This window comes from Camelina sativa, chromosome 3 (genome assembly GCF_000633955.1).
Source record: "Camelina sativa cultivar DH55 chromosome 3, Cs, whole genome shotgun sequence".
Taxonomy (NCBI): domain Eukaryota; kingdom Viridiplantae; phylum Streptophyta; class Magnoliopsida; order Brassicales; family Brassicaceae; genus Camelina; species Camelina sativa.
The window spans coordinates 6,114,811-6,135,671 of NC_025687.1; the positions used below are offsets into that span (position 1 = coordinate 6,114,811).

Below are 20,861 nucleotides of genomic sequence, written 5' to 3' on the forward strand. Positions count from 1 at the left end.
AGTATGCGTATACGTAGTAGGCCTACACATGATGTTCACCTCATCGTGCAAATCATACACGTATCAAGAAATATATATCAATACACCAAACCAAAGGCCTTTATATTTTCAAAAAAAATAATAATATCAAAAGGTCCACTATATTTATTTACGTATCTCTCTCAAACTTAAAAAGAAAACCTCTGATTTGTCAACTAAAAACCACCATTAATTAAGGGTTATTTATAATTTTATTACAATTGACATGTAAAAATGAAACAATTATTGGAAACGAATTAGGCCGATCTGATCTTCTTTGTGCTTAACTCCTAGTCTATCATTATTTGTTCGGTTGCGTAGACGTACGGATGGATACACGTGAATGCGGGCAGGGTATATAAAAAATACAAGACACTGTTATTACGTATAGGAACTTGAAATATTCATAAATTATCACTTTAAAAGAAAAATACCAATAAAGATGTTATAATTATCTTAAGTTTGGTAATCCAGTTTATTTTCATTAAAGTGTTGTTTCTTGAAATATATTAGTGTTTCGAACAAGACAAATCGATTATGAATAGTAGAAGTTTTAAAATACGTACCCAACTAACTAATGTCAACGCTTAACTAAAACTATTTCGTGTCTTTGACAAACCAGAAATGAAAACTATGTGAACTACATGATGGCTTAGATAGAACTTAGAAGATTATATAAATCAATGGATTATAATAATTACTTTTGTCAACAATTAAAATTCTCTAATACAGCATAGATCCCCCCCCCAAGACTTCTTCTATTTAAAAAGAGTGCATACATTTATTGAAAAATACTAAGTAAATTAAAGTAGAGAGAAAGGAGCATAATTGAGTTTTGTGAGTGGGAGTAATGCGCATGTTGGATATGAAGATAACAAACTGGGGATAGTTTCAATCTATCGTATGTTTTTGAATATCAATATACCAAAAGCATATACTAAGGTTTTATTTTTTCTAGGTTTAAATAAACAAAAAAGCAGGCGAATAACATATATGATACTTGAATTATTAAATTTTTCGATCATTTTAAGTTCCCATTAACAACGCATCACGTGAGTACAAAGCAATCAAGTACTCAAACCGCACAAAAGTAAATTACGTGGTCCCCCACCAATCTATTCTCTTTTATTTTCTTGAAAGTGACATTGTTTTCTTAGTTTCACCCAAAAAAAAAATGTAAACCTATTCAATTTTCTGTATTGATTTGACATTATTTTTTCACCTGACATTTATTTATTAGGAAATATATGTTAACGAAGCGATAGCTGTGATTTTACATATTTTAAAAGAGTGCCAAATTCAAATGGACTGAACTCGGGGTTGTACATATTTTTATGAATTTATCACTAGCGTTATTATAATTTACATTAGGTATTTCTTAGAAAGTGGTGAAAATAAAAAGAGTTGTGGTTGATAAAATTTCATGTGCGCACCAAATATAGTAGGATATTAATATAGATCAGCGGCATTTTTTAAAAGTTACTATCTATATGAAACAATTCTTGGATTCACCGGAACATTTTGTTCACTTCTCTTTCATTAAATAACCGAAAATGTGACATGTCATCATATATTTAATAACTTATTTATTTATCTTTTTATAATAAAAAAATATGTATATATTATTATAAAATTTAAAACTCAAACCTATCTTTTATAAACCCAAACCGATATATAATTTCATTCTAATTGTAAAATCTAAATTCTAATTATCTCATTTATAAACCCAAATCGATATATAATTTCGTTTTAATTGAAAAATCTAAACCCTAACAATCTCATTTATATACCAAAACCGACATATAATTTCATTTTAATTGTAAAATCTAAAACTTAATCACTTCATTTGTAAACCCAAACCGATATATAATTTTGTTTTAATTATAAAATCTAAACTCTAACCACTTCATTTGTAAACCCAAATCGACATAAAATTTCGTTTTAATTGTAAAATCTAAACTCTAATCATCTTATTTGTAAACTCACACTGACACATAATTTCATTCTAATTGTAAAATCTAAACCAAACTAATATTTAAATTTCTTTAACTAAGAGTATACAAAATTTGTTTTACTTTTTTAATTTAATTTTGATTTAACTTTTAAATAAAATAATATATAGGAGATTTTGATTGGTTGAAAAGGAAAATGTGAACAACAAGGTTCACCCAAGAAGTGAACGTAAGTATTTTTCATATATATGTAGGAAAAATACTTAAGTTCACTCCTAGGGTGAACCTTCTTGTTCACTTCTTTCTTTTCAACCTATCAGAATTTTCTATACATTATTTTATTTAAAAAAATAAATCAAAATTAAATTAAAAAGCAAAACAGATTAAGGAAACTAATTCCATATAATTTTTTTTAAGGAAAGTTAAATATTGGTTTGGTTTAGATTTTACAATTAGAATGAAATGATGTATCGGTTTGGGTTTACAAATAAGGTGATTAGGGTTTAGATTTTACAAATTCTGTATAAATTTTTTTAAGAGAAGTTAAATATTGGCTTAGTTTAGATTTTATAATTAGAATGAAATAATGTATCGGTTTGGGTTTATAAATAAGGTGATTAGGGTTTAGATTTTATAATTAAAACAAAATTATATGTCGGCTTGGATTTATAAATGAAGTGGTTAGGGTTTAGATTTTACAATTAAAACAAAAATTTATGTTGGTTTGGGTTTACAAATGAGATGGTTAGGGTTTAGATTTTACAATTAAAATGAAATTATATATCGGTTTGAGTTTATAAATAAGTGGTTTAAGTTTTTAATTTTATAATAATGTATACGGATTTTGTTTTTTTATCTTTTAAGGAGTTGAATGAATAGGTTCTTAAATGTATTATAACATGTCAGATTCTCATTAGCTAAAATAAGGAGAAGTGATCAAAGGGATTCACCTGAATCCAAGAATTATTCTATATTTAGTATATTAATTAAGATCTGATATTTGACGACTTCTAAATGCTAGGAATAAAATTAGTTGATGTCTTTTTACTGATTTAAGTTATCTATTCAAACGAAAAAATCATGATCTGAATTTGATATGCAATATCCTGAAACTCTAAATTATCAATTTATCATTTTAAACATCATTGAATATAAACACTTAACCATAAAATTTAAACTTAATCTCTTATGACGTTTAATCCTCGTCAAAACTCAAAACCGAATACCCTAGACATCTCGCCCTCTCGTTGATACTCTCTCCTTCTCTTCCCTATTTGTACTTGTCTCTTTCTCATAAACAGGTTTGTCCAAAAGTCATGAAAGAATTATTATTAGTTTTTAATGGAAAAAGTAGATATGTTATAGGATAGAATTAAGTTTAATTGGTAGAAACTAAGTATAAAAATGATATCTATGATAATCTGAAAAAATACTACGAATAATCTCTTTTTCATTATATTTTTTCATAAAATGATTTTTAATTTTTATTGAATGTCAAAATATTCAACGAATCCAAACAATTAATGTTTTTCAAATATTTTCAATATACATGTTTCACAATGAATTCTCTTCAGAATGGTAGTCTTATGAATTATGATCTTTATCGTTCTCAATATTTTGTTTCATGCTTTCACCAGAAAATAAGAAAAAACAAAAATTAAATAATCTGGCCACTGGTTTTGGGTAGTTTTGGGTAACATCAGTATGGATATGGATTTAATCAATTGAAAAAAAAAAAAAATCATACTATGTCGTTATGGGAGATTTGGAGAGCGAGCGCAACACATGACACGATTGGATCTTTAGAACTATATGTATATGACAAAGTTATATATGTTTTCTTATAACAATTATACTATACAAACGCACATATAGGCTGCCAAAGTGAAAGTCCCTCCGTCTAATTGTAGACTCTAAAAACACATTATATGAGCAACTTTTTTTTTAAATAAATATTAAATTATATTGAAAAGAAATAAACGTTATATAAAATTTGTGTTTGATTTTTTGAGGACAATTTTAAAGAACCCAAAACAGAGCAATTATACAAAACAGAGCATTAAACTCGATAGAGAGTTGCAGCAAACCAAGATTGAAGATGGCCCCCTCTAATGATACTGAATCTGTTGCGAACGTTTTTATCAAGTAGTTGAACCAGTGTTGCCTCCTGAACCGGTGTCTCCCCATGACGTCGAGCGTTGCGCTCCCTCCATAGAGAGTGGATCGTATTCTGGAAAGTGTAACCCAAGAGAAACTTGGTTGTTTTGTCCAGGTCAGTGCCAATGAGTAGGGAGATAATTTCATACCAACTTGCAGTGAATCTGTCCCCGAGGAGACCCTCAATTAGTTTCTTCCACACTTCTTAGGTGAAAGGGCACAAGAAGAACAAATGCTCTCTCGTTTCCAGCGGGTGCTTACAAAAAACACAGGTCGCATTTGTATTTTGATTCCATACCCTCAGTCTGTCACAAGATAATCTGTTTTTTTTTGCTAACCAGGTAATGAAAGCAAATTTCGGCGTCGCCAATGGGAACCAAATGGCTTTATGATTCGCCATTACCAGTTTGGCTACACGTATTTGGGACCAGTTGTCCTTTGTCGGGAACCTGCTGCGGTAAAGATCATTCTTCCCTTTCCAGAGTGCCACATCGTGTTGATCCTGGACACAAGCAAGCTGACATTTCCGAAGTTCTTCTTCAACAAGGTTCATGAGCGGTTGTCTGTGGTTTCTGCGCCTAGTGGAGACCATTGCAGTTGCCACCGTGCTCGACAGCGGGCTTCCTAGATCGATAGGACCCCTGTTCTCAAGTTTATCATATAGTCGACCCAAGGAGCTCCAATCATCAAACCAAAAGGAGGTAGAGCAGCCATTTCTCCAAATCCAAGACCCCGTGTATGTGTTAATTTTCAGACCATAATGAGCCCGAACGGATGATGTATCATTTCACCCAGTTAACCCATAAAGAATCTTTTGCACATAGTCTCCTCCAAAGCAACTTTAGAGTACTAATTTTGTTTGCTTCCTCTATAGAGCGGAGGCCTAATCCACCTTTATGCTTTGGTAAACAAACATCAACCCATGCAACTTTAGCCTTTCTTGAACTTAGAGAGGGTCCAGACCATAGGAAAGCGGAGCATAACTTTTTTATTTCTGCAATGCAAGCTTTAGGGAGTCTGAAAGCAGTTATCCAGAAATTAATTGTGCTAAATATGACAGAATTTATGAGTTGCAGTCTACCAGCAAAGGATAGCGACCGTGCAGTCCATGAGCTGATTTGCGATAGTATTTTTTCCGTGAGAGGGAGGTAATCATTAGACGACATTCTCTTTGGCAAGAGGGGGAGACCTAGATAGCGAACTGGCAGCTGACCAGGAGCAAAGGGGAACTGTTGAAGTATCTCTGCGTGGGACTCTGGAGGGAGACCTGCCATTTAGATTGTGGACTTTTCAATGCTTATCTTTAAACCAGAATGTATTGCAAAATCATCAAAAATATCGAGTTCTTCCTTAACAGATTGCTTCGTGCCATCCATAAAAACCATCAAATCGTCTGCAAAGCAGAGATGAGTGAGTTGCATAGACTTACAGGTCGGGTGATAAACAAATTTGGTGTCCCTTGCAGCTTTGTCCAACTTGCAGGAAAGGACATTCATACATATGACAAAGATATATGGAGTGAGTGAGCAACCTTGACGCATACCTCTTTTGCTCCCAAAATACCCAACAAGCATACTATTAACTTGGACAGAAAAAGAGGCCGTAGTTACACAAACCTGTTTATATATTAGCGTAACTTGGACACAAACCTATATGCGCAACTTTACATATTAGTGGTTCCTGTTTGATAAAAATAGGATTTCTCGTGTTATTAAAAATGAAGGCACTAAAAGTAGGTCATTCTTTATACAAATTTTATCAACTTCTTTTGATTTACGCTAAGTATTTTACATTTTTTTTTGGGCTATTCTTTATTTTTTTATAATGCTCACATGAGCTCTTTTTGGTATTCCCTTTTCAAAGATCTTTGGATAACAATGTTGAGAATCTGCCTCTCGTTCCATTTTGAAAGTCCTGTTTTCTTCTTAAAAATATATGACCTAACTATTTTGGTGACCATAAACTAATTCCAGAATCACTTAAAAATCTATAAAACACAAAATATCCTGAAAAATACATTTATGGTAGAAGGGCAATGCCTGCATATATATGATACAGTACATATCAATCACATTTACATACATAGACAAAAAAAAATCATTAACTATTTTTTTTAAAGTAAGTTATTATCCAAGCTTATTCTAAACTTTTTCAAATCAGCATATCTATATATTTCTTTAGTTTTGTTAAAGTATTAAAAATAAAATTGGAAGATAATGGATGAATATAAAAAAATATATATAGATTATTCGTTTCTTTTTCGTGTCAATAGCCTAATATATTCGGGCGTATGTATATCGTATCGTCGACATAAAGAGATGGGAACAATTAGCTACGCAAGGGTCCATGTGTTGAAGAACCATCGATGCAAGGACGTATAATGTATTTTTTTATAGTTAATTTCTCTGTTAATTAGGCCTAATGGCAGCAAAACGATAGTAAATATATTTTACCTTTTTGCATTTTATAAATTCGAAGCTGAGATGAAAAAACATATTTTTGGTGAGCCCTAATTGCGCAATCGTGTCAGCATAAATCAGAATCAAAAATTTGTGAAAAGAATAAAGTAATAATTAAATAAGCCATGTTGGAAATAGAATTTTGCTAATAGAGAGAATTTAGAAGGACGGTTAAGGTGCGCGTCACTTTCATGTTGTGTCGTCTTCAGTCAGCGCCACGATAATTGTCTCCATGAGGAATCATCCTCTGCTTTCGACTTTACTCTATTCCCCATTTACAATCACTTTCAACTTTGATGAGTCACATAATATTGGTGTATCGTGGAGAAAACAATTGAAAATTATGTTTTAAACAACTATTAATGATCTGCTAAATAAATATCCTTAGGTATTTTTCGTTGTTTATGCTGACAACAATTTTTACTATACCCTATTATGTTACAAAAAAACAAGTAACTTTGGAAATTGATTTTATCGTGAAAAGTTATTTGTTTCTTCGTTATTTTTTTTGCTAAAGCGCAAATATCATATAAATGAAAGGTGTGGTGTTACATATGTTACAGCCTAATAAGTTGGTTCCTCCGCAAGAGAAATAACATATGTTTCCGCTGTAGCACATAGGTTAATTTGTTTCTTCGTTCACGTAAAAGAAATAGCAACGAGTTAAAGTAAGTACATAATCCTAGTATCATAAAACAAAACGAAACGAAGGTATTTTTTTCATTTAATTACGCTTCATATCTAAATCGATGGGAACAATTTGTTGCCCATTTTTTTATTTTTTATTTTGGCTATAATTTGTTACCACTTCATCATCATGGGTTAATTCTGGAAAATTCTCAAAAAAAATAATTGAAATTTATTCAGTCTTCCTTTCTGTTCAACGAAAATACCTAAGAATTTTCTATTTATTTTTTAAGCGGCTTACAATTCTCTTTCTTTTTATAAATGTTTTAGCTTTTTTTTTTGTTCACTCGAATTATGATATGACGAAAACATTATTATTGAATTATCTTGCTATGTGTCACTATCCAATCATGGTTTAGCGCTATACACACACACATAATATATATATATATATATATATTCAGATTTTACATGTCCATACAAATTTTCTTTTTGATTGACCTTTTTTAAGTTTTGTCGTACCGATTTGGTTAAACACTTTAAGCAAAAAAAAAAAAAAAAAATTGGTTTTAAAAACTAAAAAATCGTAGTTCATTTAGTTTGAAATTTCTGAACTCTCAATTTGTTTTCTTGATATTTTCATTCAGTTCTTTAAACCTTTTGTCTACAGGATGAAAGCAAACGGTGAGATTAAAATAAATGAAACTGTGAAGATGAAGTATAAAATTTCAAGCCGACAGCGTGAGGCAGACGACGTGTACAAAGAACGTGCCACGTGTATCACATCTTGCAGGGTAATCTTGACCGTTAAAGTTTCTCGACCAATCCACGTCACCGTAACAGTCGCCGTTGGATCCACGTAATATAATACTAGATATGACTATAGTAATTGCTTAGATGGCCTCATTTAAAATAATAAAATCTTATAGATACGATAAATAATAAAAATAGTTGTTGTCCATTTGTCTATTATATTTTGTAACGTCTGACCAGAAAATTAAATGGTTGGTTTTGAAACTTGACCAGAAAAATTCAAACTAATTTAATGGATAATAGAGTTATATAGCACCCATGAAATACGGTTAATAGGATAAAAAGCTAACGACTGATTAACCCACTCATGACATCTATTTAATATCATCTATTTTGAATAAGAATGTTCTATTTTTGTTCAACATTATTCGGTTGCTTTCTTTCTTACTAAAATCGATACTATAATAGTATAATTACTAATAACAAACAATAAGCAAGCACAACTAGCTAATATAGAAATTGTAATATATCAGTTTTAAAAATGTTTTTTAAAAATGTTTTTTAAAACTTCAAGTTATTTGATTCATGGGCACTTTTGCCTACGCTAGATATATATTATATCATACATTATTTTATAGTATAAATCGATTATGTTACGTACTTACATACGACTCGTTAATACAAAAGTGATTGCATGATTAGGGTGGAAATCTGTTTAAAGATATAAAGAGAAAATTCAATACTACTAGATTTGTTATTTGATTATGTGAAAATTTAAATACGATATTGACTTATGTAAGGCTCTATCGATGCTTTAGCTTTCACGGGGGGAAAAAAAGGAAGAGGAAGAAGTTGTATCCAATTTGGAAAAGTAGAGAACAATTTACAGAGAAGGTCCCATTGGCCTACTTTCTTTCTTCAATCGAATTTTCAGAAGAAAAAAAATACAATCAATTTAGTCCTCTTTTTTTTTTTTTTTACGAATATATCTTTTATCACGTATAAAGCAATTTCCAAGTAAGCATATATACTACTGTTAAAACGTAAATCTAATGTTTAAGTGGGGGTATATATTAGGAACTATATTACTTTAAAGGATATTAAGAAATGTTATGACCACCTAACCCAACAAGCCAACGCTATTTTTTACGATTTCACGACGTTTTCGTAAGTCTATTAAATTGGCTTATGTTGCTTTCACAACTACTAAACCTATCGGCCTATTTTTATTGTGTAATCAGCTTTTATAGTTTTTCATAGTGCAGGTTTAACCAAAACGGCACGTTTTATTTAGTCGTTCATTGAAAGCATAAAATCATATCACTTTTTTTTTTTGGTTTTAATCATATATATAGTATATTATTGTAAAAATTTAACATATAACATAAACTCCATATGAGAAAAAAAAATAGGTTAGGAGAATTTTTTTTTATTTCAGATTAAAGATATCTTGACTTTATTTATTCTCTGTTTCTATCTATTTTAAAGCTCCCCACAATAAAGACAGCCTTTTTTTTTTTTGACAAATACAATAAAGACACCTTGAGAGGCCTACATAATAGACGAAAAGTATTTAATTTAATTTTAGAAGATACAATTCAAATTGGTGCTCCTAGAAAAAAGACTGAGCAATCAAATATTTGTATGGAAAATATCAAAACCACATCATTTGAGCATTTTTTCCCCCTCTATTACTTATGTTTTTGTTTGTCCCATTTGCCTTTTATGATATGTCGTTTTTATTCTATAGCTTCTGATTTTCTATAATTGGTTTTGATAGATCAGTTGTGAAAGAATAAAAAATTACAAGTCGCACCCATCAGAAAACTGCGATGACGTAATTAATACTCTAATGGTGATAGTCGTGTGCAAATCACTAGTCAGATCCTAGTTATATAAATTATAATGGTGAAAGTTTTAAAATTGCAATATAATTGTTTTCATAGCCTAGTAAAAACCATGATTAGAAAGGGTAATCCTGTTCATATTTAAATATTTACAAGTAATTTCATAACTGATACTTTCAACCAAAAAATTACAAACGGTCTGAAACTATACAAAGGTCCATTCCACATACTTTTTCCCCTAGCTCTATGCCGTGCACATGGGTCTGATTTTGAAAAGCCTTTTTATAAAGCCCAATACTCTTTATGAGACAATTGATAATTTTTAGATTGACTGACTATACTCTTGCGACTTATAAGAACAAAACATAATAGTACCTCTAATCAAAATATATATATATATCTATACTTAAAATATAATGAAAATGATTACAAACATGCACTCAAGAATGAGAATTGCCTAATAAGTTGAAAGAAAAAACAGGAAATTTTCATAATCAAGCAGACATATATATATAACCAGCAAATCAAATAGTAGTATTGTAACAATGCAACAACCTCTTTTCTTTTTCTTAAATCTACAAATGACTAAACCAGTTTTCTTCTTTTGACATTTATGCATAACCCGCCATTCCGATATGGGAACCAGAACGGTTTGCTTTGTGAGCAGGTGGTGAAGAGACAGACTTGGTAAAATACATGTAGTAGTAGACATTAAGGACCATTGTAGCAACTGTAAAGATTGCCCCTGCAATGAAAATCCCTTTACGCAAAGATTGACACGAGAAGGTTTGCGCGCTTAAGTACTTAGTGTGGTATGCGTTCTTGGTCGCTCCTGCTATTACACAAGCTTCTGCTACCAGAAATGTCATCCTACAATTGTCAAATTTGGACTATCAATCAATAAAGTGGGTTTATATATTATAGGTAAGACTACTGATCTACTGATATCTCAACGCTTCAAAACCAGAAATAAATCTAAAGCTATATCACTTTCAAGATGAAGCTAAACTTGAAGATGAATTGTTCGAGTCTTTAAAGCTAATGGGGACTTACCAAGAAGAGATGAAATAGATAATAGACCAAGCACGGTCACTTCCAGGGGCTAAAGGTCTACCAAAACACATGCATTTGGTAACACCCATAAGCAATGATTCACTAGAGAGGAGGAAGAGAAAAGCTCCAACTCCATAACCAGTGGCTACATCAGAGTCATATACGCAGAACGTCACGTTTGTTATTGGGTCATGGATAGATTTCCCCTGCCACAAAACAGAGAAAAGGGAGACCCTTAATAAAGAAGTACCACAACAGAGAGCATAGACTCTGTTTACATATGCTTATTAGTTACATAGATGTTTCTCTAGTCTCAGTCTACAAAAAAAACATAGTTCTCAAATGGTTATGTAGTTACTAGATTTCTCCAATCTATTGATTCTAAATTGATTCTTGAAGAATAATCAAGAACTTAAATTAGAGGCATCAATCATCATTCATTACTAAATCTAAGTAACTATGAAACAAATCCATATATAGAAATATTAAGCTGCATCATCCTAATGATTATTATTACTTAGAAATCGAAACTCAAGAGAAAAAGAAAAAAAAACCCTAGCGGAGAGAAGAGAGAAGAGTGACTTACGATGCTGCGGCGGCGTTCGGCTGCTATGGAGAAGCCAAAGGCGACTAAACTAAGAGCGACGACGAGGATAAAAACAAGAGTCGAGGCCTTCCCTTCTCCCATTATCTCCGGCGAAAGAAGAAATCGACTTTTGCAGAGGCGACTGTGAAGTGTGAGAGAGCTGGAATCGAGTAAGTAAAGTGAAAAAAAAAAAAAAAAAACACGAGCTGCGAGTGTTGAAACGAAGAACACGCTCGAAACAGCGAGTGTTTATCACGTCAAAGCGTTGATTTGTATAGAAGCTTCACGCGGAGTGTGGGCGCGTGAGGAAGTCTTTATTTGAATTTTGTGTTTTCTTTTTGGAAAAGATAAAAAGGGTAAGAAGAGCGTAAAGGTTATTTTTTAATAAGAAGCTGGGCTTAATGGGCTCAGAAGCCCGAATCTTTCCCTTTTTAAGTTTTTAAGTAAAAGCCTGATGTAATTGGTTTTGTACTTTACGAGGGTCTAAATTAAGAGTGTAGACTGTGTACAATTTACGAGAAGTGTGTTTTCATTTTTGGAAACTACACCCAATTGTCCAATACAAACTCATCTCATTGCAACTGCCAAAACCATATTACAGTTGGTTTTGTAGAATGTAGATGATCCGATATACTAAACAAACACATAAGTGAGAGACGCATATATCATAAACTCACAAAACTATACCAGCTACGGGTACCTCATTACACATTTTCTCACGATTATAGAATTTTTGACGAAATTTAACCTTTACGTGGGAACTTTTACATCTTCGCTTATTTCCTATAAAAATTTTCTCACAATAGAACTCTAGAAAATCTATCTCCAATTTATATATAATATAAATCATGTGTTTGAATTTGCGTTTACTTTATATATAAAGTTTCAAATAAATTCATAATTTTAGTATTTTAAAACAAAAGTTATCTATTAACTGAAAATGCAAATGCCAAATAGAATACTTTCGTCGTTTGCGTATGACATTTGCATCTTATGAATATTATAAAACATGTATCATATTGCATATATTGTGATTGATACAATCTCGGCACTGTATAACTTGTTTTTTGTCTACTCTAGGTGAAAGTCACATGTCATGTTATTGAAATTTATCTGTTATTTTTTTTTGTCACTAGGTAGTTTATTTGGATGGCACTATATATATATATATATATATATATACTTTGATACTTCAAATAAATCAAATTCGTTTTGAAATAAAGCAAGCGAGATTTCCGGCCACAAAGGCACAAAGTTTGACGAATCTTCTGGTTTGATTGACACATTTTTTTGGTTCACAAGTTTGATTGACACATTAAAAGCGAAACAAAAGAAATATTATAGTATATAAAAAATAATATGATAATTTTGCAAGCTGTACGCAAAAAGAATCGATATAGATCCGGAGACAAGGAAATAAAGAGTTGTCCTCATGTCACTTGGCTGGTCCGTACCCCTAACAACTGCCCATGTATGTACATTTCTCTTCTAAACGCTTTATCGATTATATATTCGCTATCTATTTGAAGCAAATTATATGACCAAAGGAGATGTATAGTTTATTGATTTATAGTCGCAGTCTATTTGTTGCAAAATTTATGACCAAAAGGAGAAATTAAGTAAAATTTTGTTGAACGATCTATGTTAGACACTTCTTCTATATAATGTATGTATTTTATATATCTGGTTAAAACGTTTTACAATTTTTATCTAAAACAACTAAACATATCTTAAATAATGTCGAGTTAGATGATTTTTTTAAAGCTATTGACTCTTTTTTAGAACAAGTATCGTTGTAAGTTGAAAACGACTAAATTTCAGAATCCTTGTGCACATACATACTTTTAAACTACGTACACAATAAATCACGTTCACAAAACTATCCCGTACGTAATGTTTGATAATTTGTATTTGTTGATTTATACACAATTATTAATGCACATCTTGAAACTCTTGAACAATTATGAGTACTTTATCAACATATTATACTTCCATAAAAAACTATAGACGCATTAACCATGAACACATAACTGTTGAACTATCGAAATGTAGTTCAATCTGTTACAAATACAAATCTTTTGCATTTAATATATAGTATTGAGTGAATTATCTAAACTAGAGGTTTGAGAAATTGCTACATCTCCAAAAAACACTAAGTAATAGAGTTATAGAGATACTAATGTATAACACATACATTAAAACACTAAGAGCGTGTGAAAAACGATAATATATACAATTCATCATCACTATTGTTTTGTCACAAAACAAGAACTAATAGAGATACGAATGTAACACATACATTAAAACACTAAGGTGTGAAAAACGATAATATATACAATTCATCATCACTATTGTTTTGTCACAAAACAAGAACTAATAGAGATACTCTCCCAAAAAAAATGATTCAACTCCTTTGAAATTTACATCTGTGCAAAAAGAGACAAAGATACAAAAGCATAAAAAAGGGTAGAAATGATATCTTCACATTTCAAAACTCTTTCGAGCTTTTCCTATTTGTTACAAAAAGGAAGAAACACTAAGCTCTTATTTTTTTTCACTAAAGACACCAAATTAAACCACTCTCTTCTCTTCCCCTTTTTTTAATTACAAAATCTTTAAGAAAATGGACACCCAAAACCCCTAAATTTTTTTATAATAATCCCTCCCAACTTTTTTTTTGTTTTTTCAACATATCTACACATTTTTAACCAACAAAACCCCTCCCATAATAATAACAATAATAATATTCATAATCAATTCCTAAACCTTCTCCTTTTTTTAAGCCTTCTCTGTTGTTGTTGTTGTTGTTGTTATATATATAAATATGTGCATGTTGGGACTGCTCTTAAGCAAGAGTCGAAACGCTACGGTGGTTTCTGTTGCTGCTGCGCCTGTCACAATCGAATCCAACGACACGAACAACGGGATCAATCCCGAAGCTGGTCGCCGCAGCCCTAACGCAACTCCCGTTCCTTGGAGAAGACGGAGGCTGCGGTTTGGTAACACCACGAGGAGTCGATGGAGTAGGAGGAGCCACCATGAGAAGCTCTTGTCGAAAAAGTGAGTCTTTTGTTAATGGGTTAGAAACTCTACTTGGAGGTGACCCTGTGAAGAACAAAGGAGACGCCTCTTGCTCCCCACCACCACTACTACCCTGTAATAACATCACATAGCCCAAAATAAAAATCCAAACTTTTTAGATTTATAATCAATACAAAAAATACGAATTAAGCAAAAGGGTTGCTTTGTTACATATACCTTAGCGAGGAGGAAATCCAAAATCTCGCTTCTTGAATTCGATTCACATAACTCCATCTGATGACTGCAAAAGAATCAGATAGATTTGATTAGCTTTGTCTCAGCAAAAGGTATGAACTTTAAGATTGAAAAAGGTGGGGGCGCTTACTTGAGTTGCCAACGGAGAGATCGAGAAGAGAGGACACCGACGCGACGAGGTTTAGGACAAATCACGGCGTCTCGGCGATCAGAAGAAACGACGGCGTTTCTCCTCATCTCTTGTTGGACTCCACAGCTGTTCATCATCTTCTTGTCTGGCTGCTTTCAAAAAAGAATCAATCAATCAATCAGACCAGATTGAACGAAGAAGAAGAATGAATAAAGATTTGCAACAAAATAATAATGTTATATATAAAAAAAAAGATAAGGGGGGAAGAGAGAAGAGGTGGTCAAATGGTAACGTGTTTTTTATGGAGATCTGGTCATAATAGATTAAATTAAGGTTGAATTATTTTTAATTAATTTAATCAAATGAAATCAAGAAAAAATGGTAAGGAATAAGCCACTTGACTAAATTCGATATTATTTTTTTAAGTTTCCATTATAGTGAATGAATGATGTCAATTTCATAGTGGAGACAGATTTTTTCTTTATTTTCAAGAATAAGTAAACTCAAACAAAAAAAAAAAAAAAATCATGAGAAAAAGTCTAAACTAAACAGTGATAAAAATTCATTAATTATGAATATTAGAATAAAAAAATAAATTTAACAAAGATTAGTAAAAAAAAACAGATCGAGAAGAAACAGAAACTGAAATTGATGTTTTTAGCGATTATGGATCATGGAGTTGGTTTCAAGATCCAAAATACGAACAACGTTTTAGATCTAGATCAAATCTTGATCCGATTATAAAGAACCAAGAAAAGGTACCTGAAAGTTGAAAAGAGCTAGCAGAGAGATCGTTCGTAAGCTTGAGAAGCTCTACGTACGTGAGCCAGAAGCAGAAGAAGCAAAGAGAGAGAGAGAGAGAGAGAGAGAGAGAGAGAGAGAGAGAGATCTGAAGAAAGAGATGAAGTCTAATGGGAAAGAGAGAACCTTGCATACAACAAAGCTGATGGATGGAATCATGTATCTCTCTAATTTATAATAAGGAACATAATAATCTTTTTTTTTTTTTTTTTTTCTTTTTGCTTTCTTTCTTGTGTGTGTGTGTGTGTGTCATTAATTAAATTGTTTGTGTTAGATCAAAACGCTTGTTTTAGCTTAAAACATTTAAATTCACTAAATGAAACCATATGTTTTTAGTACAACACAGCTTTCAGTTTCATTTTGTATAGATTTTGCCTTTTATTTTTTGGGTACAAAAAAGGCGGTGCCTAACCAGACTCTCTCCTCCTCGTAAATATCTTTCAATTTGGGTTTATTAACGTCACCGACGAGATTATAACAATTTTTATTCCTTTTATTTACTTTATTTACTTTCAAATCTCTGTTTACTTTATTACACTAATCACTAATCACCATGTGGAGGGTTATTAGATTCACTTCTTTGGACATATTTGTAGAAAAGCTTGCCAGATGGTTCATAATCATATCATTATTTTATTTTTCCTCAAATTAAGTAAAATGGTTGTTACTTTGGAAAAATTATATTATATTAGATTTAATAGTATCTTCATAACAGAATTGAAATCTTACAGAAGATGGATTCTTCTTTTTCAGTTTAATGCATGTTGACATTTGTCTTGTAAGATTTATGTATAGATTGAAAAGTTAAGCTTTTTCTAAATTATTAGTATTTTATTACGTCATAAATACTAAGGAAGCAATCTTTCACTTTTTCAATATATTACATATAAACAGGTGTTCTATTCTATTTCTATGCATTTAAATCAAATCAGAACTAAACAGAAAAACCAGATGTTACATTTACATAAATAATTCATTTTTAGTCAAATATACATTACATATAACTTTTCCTTACTACTGTATATAGAAGTTCTTTTAGTTATCCATTAATCAAATTTTTAGAAAAGTATTATGAAGTAACTAACATATTACATTTACTTTTAAAACTATACATTAATTAAGTTTTAAGTATTTATAATTAGGGCTACCAAGTTCTCTAACACATCTTTAAAAAACAAGAAACTATATAGTTTTTAGGTTTATGTTGACAAAATGATGATGATGTGAGATTACAGAGTTATGAAAATAAGAATGTTTTTTAGGTTTATAAAATGATGGCAATGCAAATGAAAAACAGAAGAAATAACAATGAAAAAAAGATATAGGTTTATGTAAATGACGGCGTGAAATGAAAATACTATTAGGTTTATCAAAAAAATAGCGGCACAAAATTAAAAAGAAATTACGAAAATATCAAGACGTTTTACATTTATAAAATGACGGTATGCATGATAAAAAAAGATTATGAAAACTAATTATGTGAAGATTTGTTTGGTATATAGAAATGACGGCGATACATAATAAAAATTTAGAGAACTAATAACGACAAATTATTAGATTTAATAAAATGACGGCGTTGCGAAATGACAAAATTACGGAAATAGTAATAAAAATATTTAAAATATAAAATAACGACGGTGCATAGTGAAAAATTATGGAAATAAAAATGAGAACACTTTTAGATTTATAAAAAATAGCGGCGGTGTATAATTATAATTTTATAGAAATAAAAATAGGAATATTTGTTAGATTTATAAAATTGGCGGCGGTGCATAATAAAAATTTATGCAAATAAAAATGAGAACACTTTTAGATTTATAAAAAATGGCGGTGGTGCATAATTATAATTTTATAGAAATAAAAATAGGAATATCTATTAGATTTATAAAATTGGCAACGGTGTATAATAAAAATTTATGGAAATAAAAGATAATATTATTTATAAGGTTAACAAAAAGATTTCTACAAAAAAATATGGAAATAAAGAGCAGTGAAACAACACTGACAACATTAATTAAGTTTATGAAAATGACGGTGGTACAAAATAACAAAATTACGGTAATAGGCAAGAACAAAATTAGAGTTATAAAAGTTTGGAGGAGAAAAATAATGATTTTTTTTTTTAAAAAAAACTATTTTTAAGGTTTATAGATATGACAGCGTGCAAAATATCATTGACAAGAGTTGTGCTAGCTAGTATTGATGTTCCTTACCTGATCATGATTCTTTTGATAGTATTGATTTTTTTCTATAATAAATACCCGTTAGAAAAGTTAGTAGCTTGTTTGAACTTGTTGATGAAATTGTCCTTGCCCTTTCATGCTTTTTATCATGCCATGCTTCAGCTCCCACTTTCAATTTTCCCTTCCATCTAATATATGTAACTTATTTTCTCTATGTCTCTCTCTCTTTCTCTTGCTATAGAAATCCCAAATCGATTTTGGAAGAAGATGGAATCGAATGATATGTAGTCAGAGGAGGTTGGAGTCGGAGGTGATGCGTAGCGAAGGAGATTGAATCGGCAGAGGTGATGAGTAGCGGAAGAGATTTCGCGATTAGGTGAACGAATTAGGGTTGTTTGATTTTTGATCCCATATAGGCCTTTTTATAGCAATTCCTTTCTGACCAAGTTTATTTTCGCAATCTTATGGACAGTTACTTGCTTCTAGTGGATTAGATGGTGTTGTTCAAATCTTTGATGCTTCATCAGGAGATTTTAAATGTGTTTTGGACGGTCACGGTGGTGGAATCGAATCAAGGTATCAACATAGCCTAGTGTTAAAAACCAACCTACCAGAACCTTGTCAAGAGCATTGATAGCATAGGTGTTCTAGGCTGTAAGACCAAGAGGCAGTGAGTCCGTTGGTAAGCCCATGCGTCATTCGCCATCAATAAGATCGGTTAGTTTGCATTTTCAGCATTAGATTAAGTATAATTTAAACATGGCATCTACGGTTAGGAAGTTGTTTAAGTCTAAGCATGCATCATCCTCTACATCTCAAAAAACAATTAATTCAAGAGAAATTATGTCAAAAATTACAACCTTTAATCAAGAAATATCAAAAGATCAACTACCACATGTTAATCCACAAAATATATATCAAATAGGAGCTTTTGATTTTAGAACTGCATATTCAATCAAAGAACATGAACAAACTTTATCATTACAAAATGAATTTGAAGAAATTAAACTACTTTCTTCTATGGCATTAGAAAACTATAAAAGAAAGAAGTTTAATTATATTCATTTTGGTCTAATACAAATAGCAATTAAACCTTTATCTAGAACATGGATTGATTCTCCAATACTCATGTTATTAAGAGATAAAACACTTTTAAAATTTGAAGACTCCTTATTAGGAGCAGTACAATCAAACTTATGTAACAGAGCTATATATTTTAATTGTGCACCCAATTTTCAAGTAAGCCTACATGATCCAACAATATTTAATACTTTAGTTCTAAACGTACATTTGTCTGAAATTAAATTCCAGCAAAAAAGACATGGCTATTTATTGTTGTATCAAATTTACTTTAAGCAATCTATATCTGAGTTTAACCCAAGATGTTTATTGCAAGATGATAAAGGCGAAACAACAATATTGGCTGTACATAGTAAAGATACACCAACCTCTACATATACACCTAAACAATTAAAATGGACAGAAATTACAATTCCTGATCACTAGAAAATTAATATTACTCAACCACCAAGAAATTTTGAACAAAGAACTATTACAAGTATAACTGAACAATATGATGGAAAAGTATTATTAAACTTTGGTTCCTTTAGAGATCCACCATCATTAAAATTTAGTTCTTTCTACCCACGTTCATCTTTCTCTGAATACAGAACTGGCCAAGCTAGCACAGAATCAGAGGAAAGTGTAGAACAAATTTTAACAAAATCCCAAGGGAAAAAACCTATTATTTTTCAAGCACCAATAGTTGAACCAGTTCAACAATCAGAAGTGGAATCGTCTAATTTTCCTACTTCCCCAACAGCTTCAGATTTTAAATCAATAAATGTTATCATAAAAACATTTATAATAGACAAAGATTATCTTAGAGGAGAATTTTTATCATATAAAAATAGAGATAAGAGAAAATGGTACTTTCAAGCTTTTAACAAAAAAAAACTTACCACATTTAGAGAAATATGGTATGACCATATGGAAAATATAGAAGTAAATATTCTATTCTTCACATGGTTTGAGACATACGCTTTAGAAAATGGCATATACTACCCATATAAAAATGGATCAATAAACACTAGTTCCACTTTATACCACACATGGGAAATGACTAATGGAGAAACACACAAATCAGTCCACCCACCTTTAAAAGACATCAAAATTCACACTCCCCAAAGACAAGTAATAGCTACACCTTAGAGAACCGGGGCAAACCGAGATGATAAAGATTCAATATATATGGCTGACATTAAGATTATATATGAACAAAATAATTATCAAAGTCAAATATTACATACTATTTCACGACAAATCGATAACCTTGATAACAAACTAGAAAAAGATGAGAAAAACATAACAACAAACTATCAACCTCTACCACCGCCCTTTAATGCAATTTCACTACCTCTCTTTAAACCATTATCTAAACCTATTAAATTTCCAGAAAATGAAATTTTAAAATCAATCTCAAGTAGACTAGATAGGCTAGACAAAGCTAATGGAATAAATAATATTGATGAAGATATTCAATCTGAAACCGACATAGAAATAAATAGAATAAAAAGAAACTTCCAACCATCAAAAAAACCATATTATCCAAGACACTCACCACCCGATTTACTATTTGAAAAACATCATAAATTTCCCTCGACAAACTTTTACAACGGAGAAGGTATATATGAATGGAATATAGATGATAGATCTGAATACGAAATGATGAATTTATTTCAAGAAATAGGGATGGCAACCCTATCTTACAAAGCTAAAGGAATGTCTGACCAACAAGCATGTGTCATGCTAATCTCAAGCTTCAATGGAGCCTTAAAATTTTGGTGGGACAATGCTTTAGGCATAGAAACTCAAAATAATATTATAAACCATACTGAAACTAGAAGAGTAGAAAGAGAAGATGGTTTTTATGAAGAAGACCAAGTTCAAAACGCTGTAGAAGTATTACTCCACACCATGACCATGCACTTCGTAGGAAACCCTTCGGAAGAACTAACAA

General features: G+C 31.1%; 2 protein-coding genes across 3 annotated transcripts; both read right to left on the reverse strand.

The window, feature by feature from the left end:
• LOC104772349 lies at positions 10,299–11,642 on the reverse strand. Its single transcript, XM_010496979.2, has 3 exons — positions 11,453–11,642; positions 10,867–11,072; positions 10,299–10,683 (listed from the first exon to the last, which is right to left on the reverse strand). The coding sequence occupies exons 1-3, from the start codon at positions 11,552–11,554 to the stop codon at positions 10,425–10,427; spliced, it is 567 nt and encodes a 188-aa protein (XP_010495281.1). The 5' UTR covers positions 11,555–11,642; the 3' UTR covers positions 10,299–10,424.
• Positions 13,836–15,820, reverse strand: LOC104772353. Of its 2 annotated transcripts, none has more exons than XM_010496983.2 (4): positions 15,621–15,820; positions 14,859–15,007; positions 14,711–14,774; positions 13,836–14,606 (listed from the first exon to the last, which is right to left on the reverse strand). In XM_010496983.2, the coding sequence occupies exons 2-4, from the start codon at positions 14,993–14,995 to the stop codon at positions 14,298–14,300; spliced, it is 510 nt and encodes a 169-aa protein (XP_010495285.1). In that variant the 5' UTR covers positions 14,996–15,007; positions 15,621–15,820; the 3' UTR covers positions 13,836–14,297. The 2 variants fall into 2 exon arrangements, with proteins under 2 accessions (XP_010495285.1, XP_010495292.1); XM_010496990.2 differs by having other exon boundaries at positions 14,214–14,606; positions 14,859–15,010.

What these genes read in the sequence shown, in the direction of transcription:
- LOC104772349 (XM_010496979.2), bottom strand. Translation starts at nt 11,554, where the DNA reads ATGGGAGAAGGGAAGGCCTCGACTCTTGTTTTTATCCTCGTCGTCGCT. An exon ending in CCGAACGCCGCCGCAGCATC is followed by an intron (nt 11,073 to 11,452) that starts GTAAGTCACTCT and finishes GTTTTGTGGCAG; the next exon opens with GGGAAATCTATCCATGACCC. An exon ending in ATCTATTTCATCTCTTCTTG is followed by an intron (nt 10,684 to 10,866) that starts GTAAGTCCCCAT and finishes TGACAATTGTAG; the next exon opens with GATGACATTTCTGGTAGCAG.
- LOC104772353 (XM_010496983.2), bottom strand. Translation starts at nt 14,995, where the DNA reads ATGATGAACAGCTGTGGAGTCCAACAAGAGATGAGGAGAAACGCCGTC. An exon ending in TCTCTCCGTTGGCAACTCAA is followed by an intron (nt 14,775 to 14,858) that starts GTAAGCGCCCCC and finishes ATTCTTTTGCAG; the next exon opens with TCATCAGATGGAGTTATGTG. An exon ending in TGGATTTCCTCCTCGCTAAG is followed by an intron (nt 14,607 to 14,710) that starts GTATATGTAACA and finishes ATGTTATTACAG; the next exon opens with GGTAGTAGTGGTGGTGGGGA.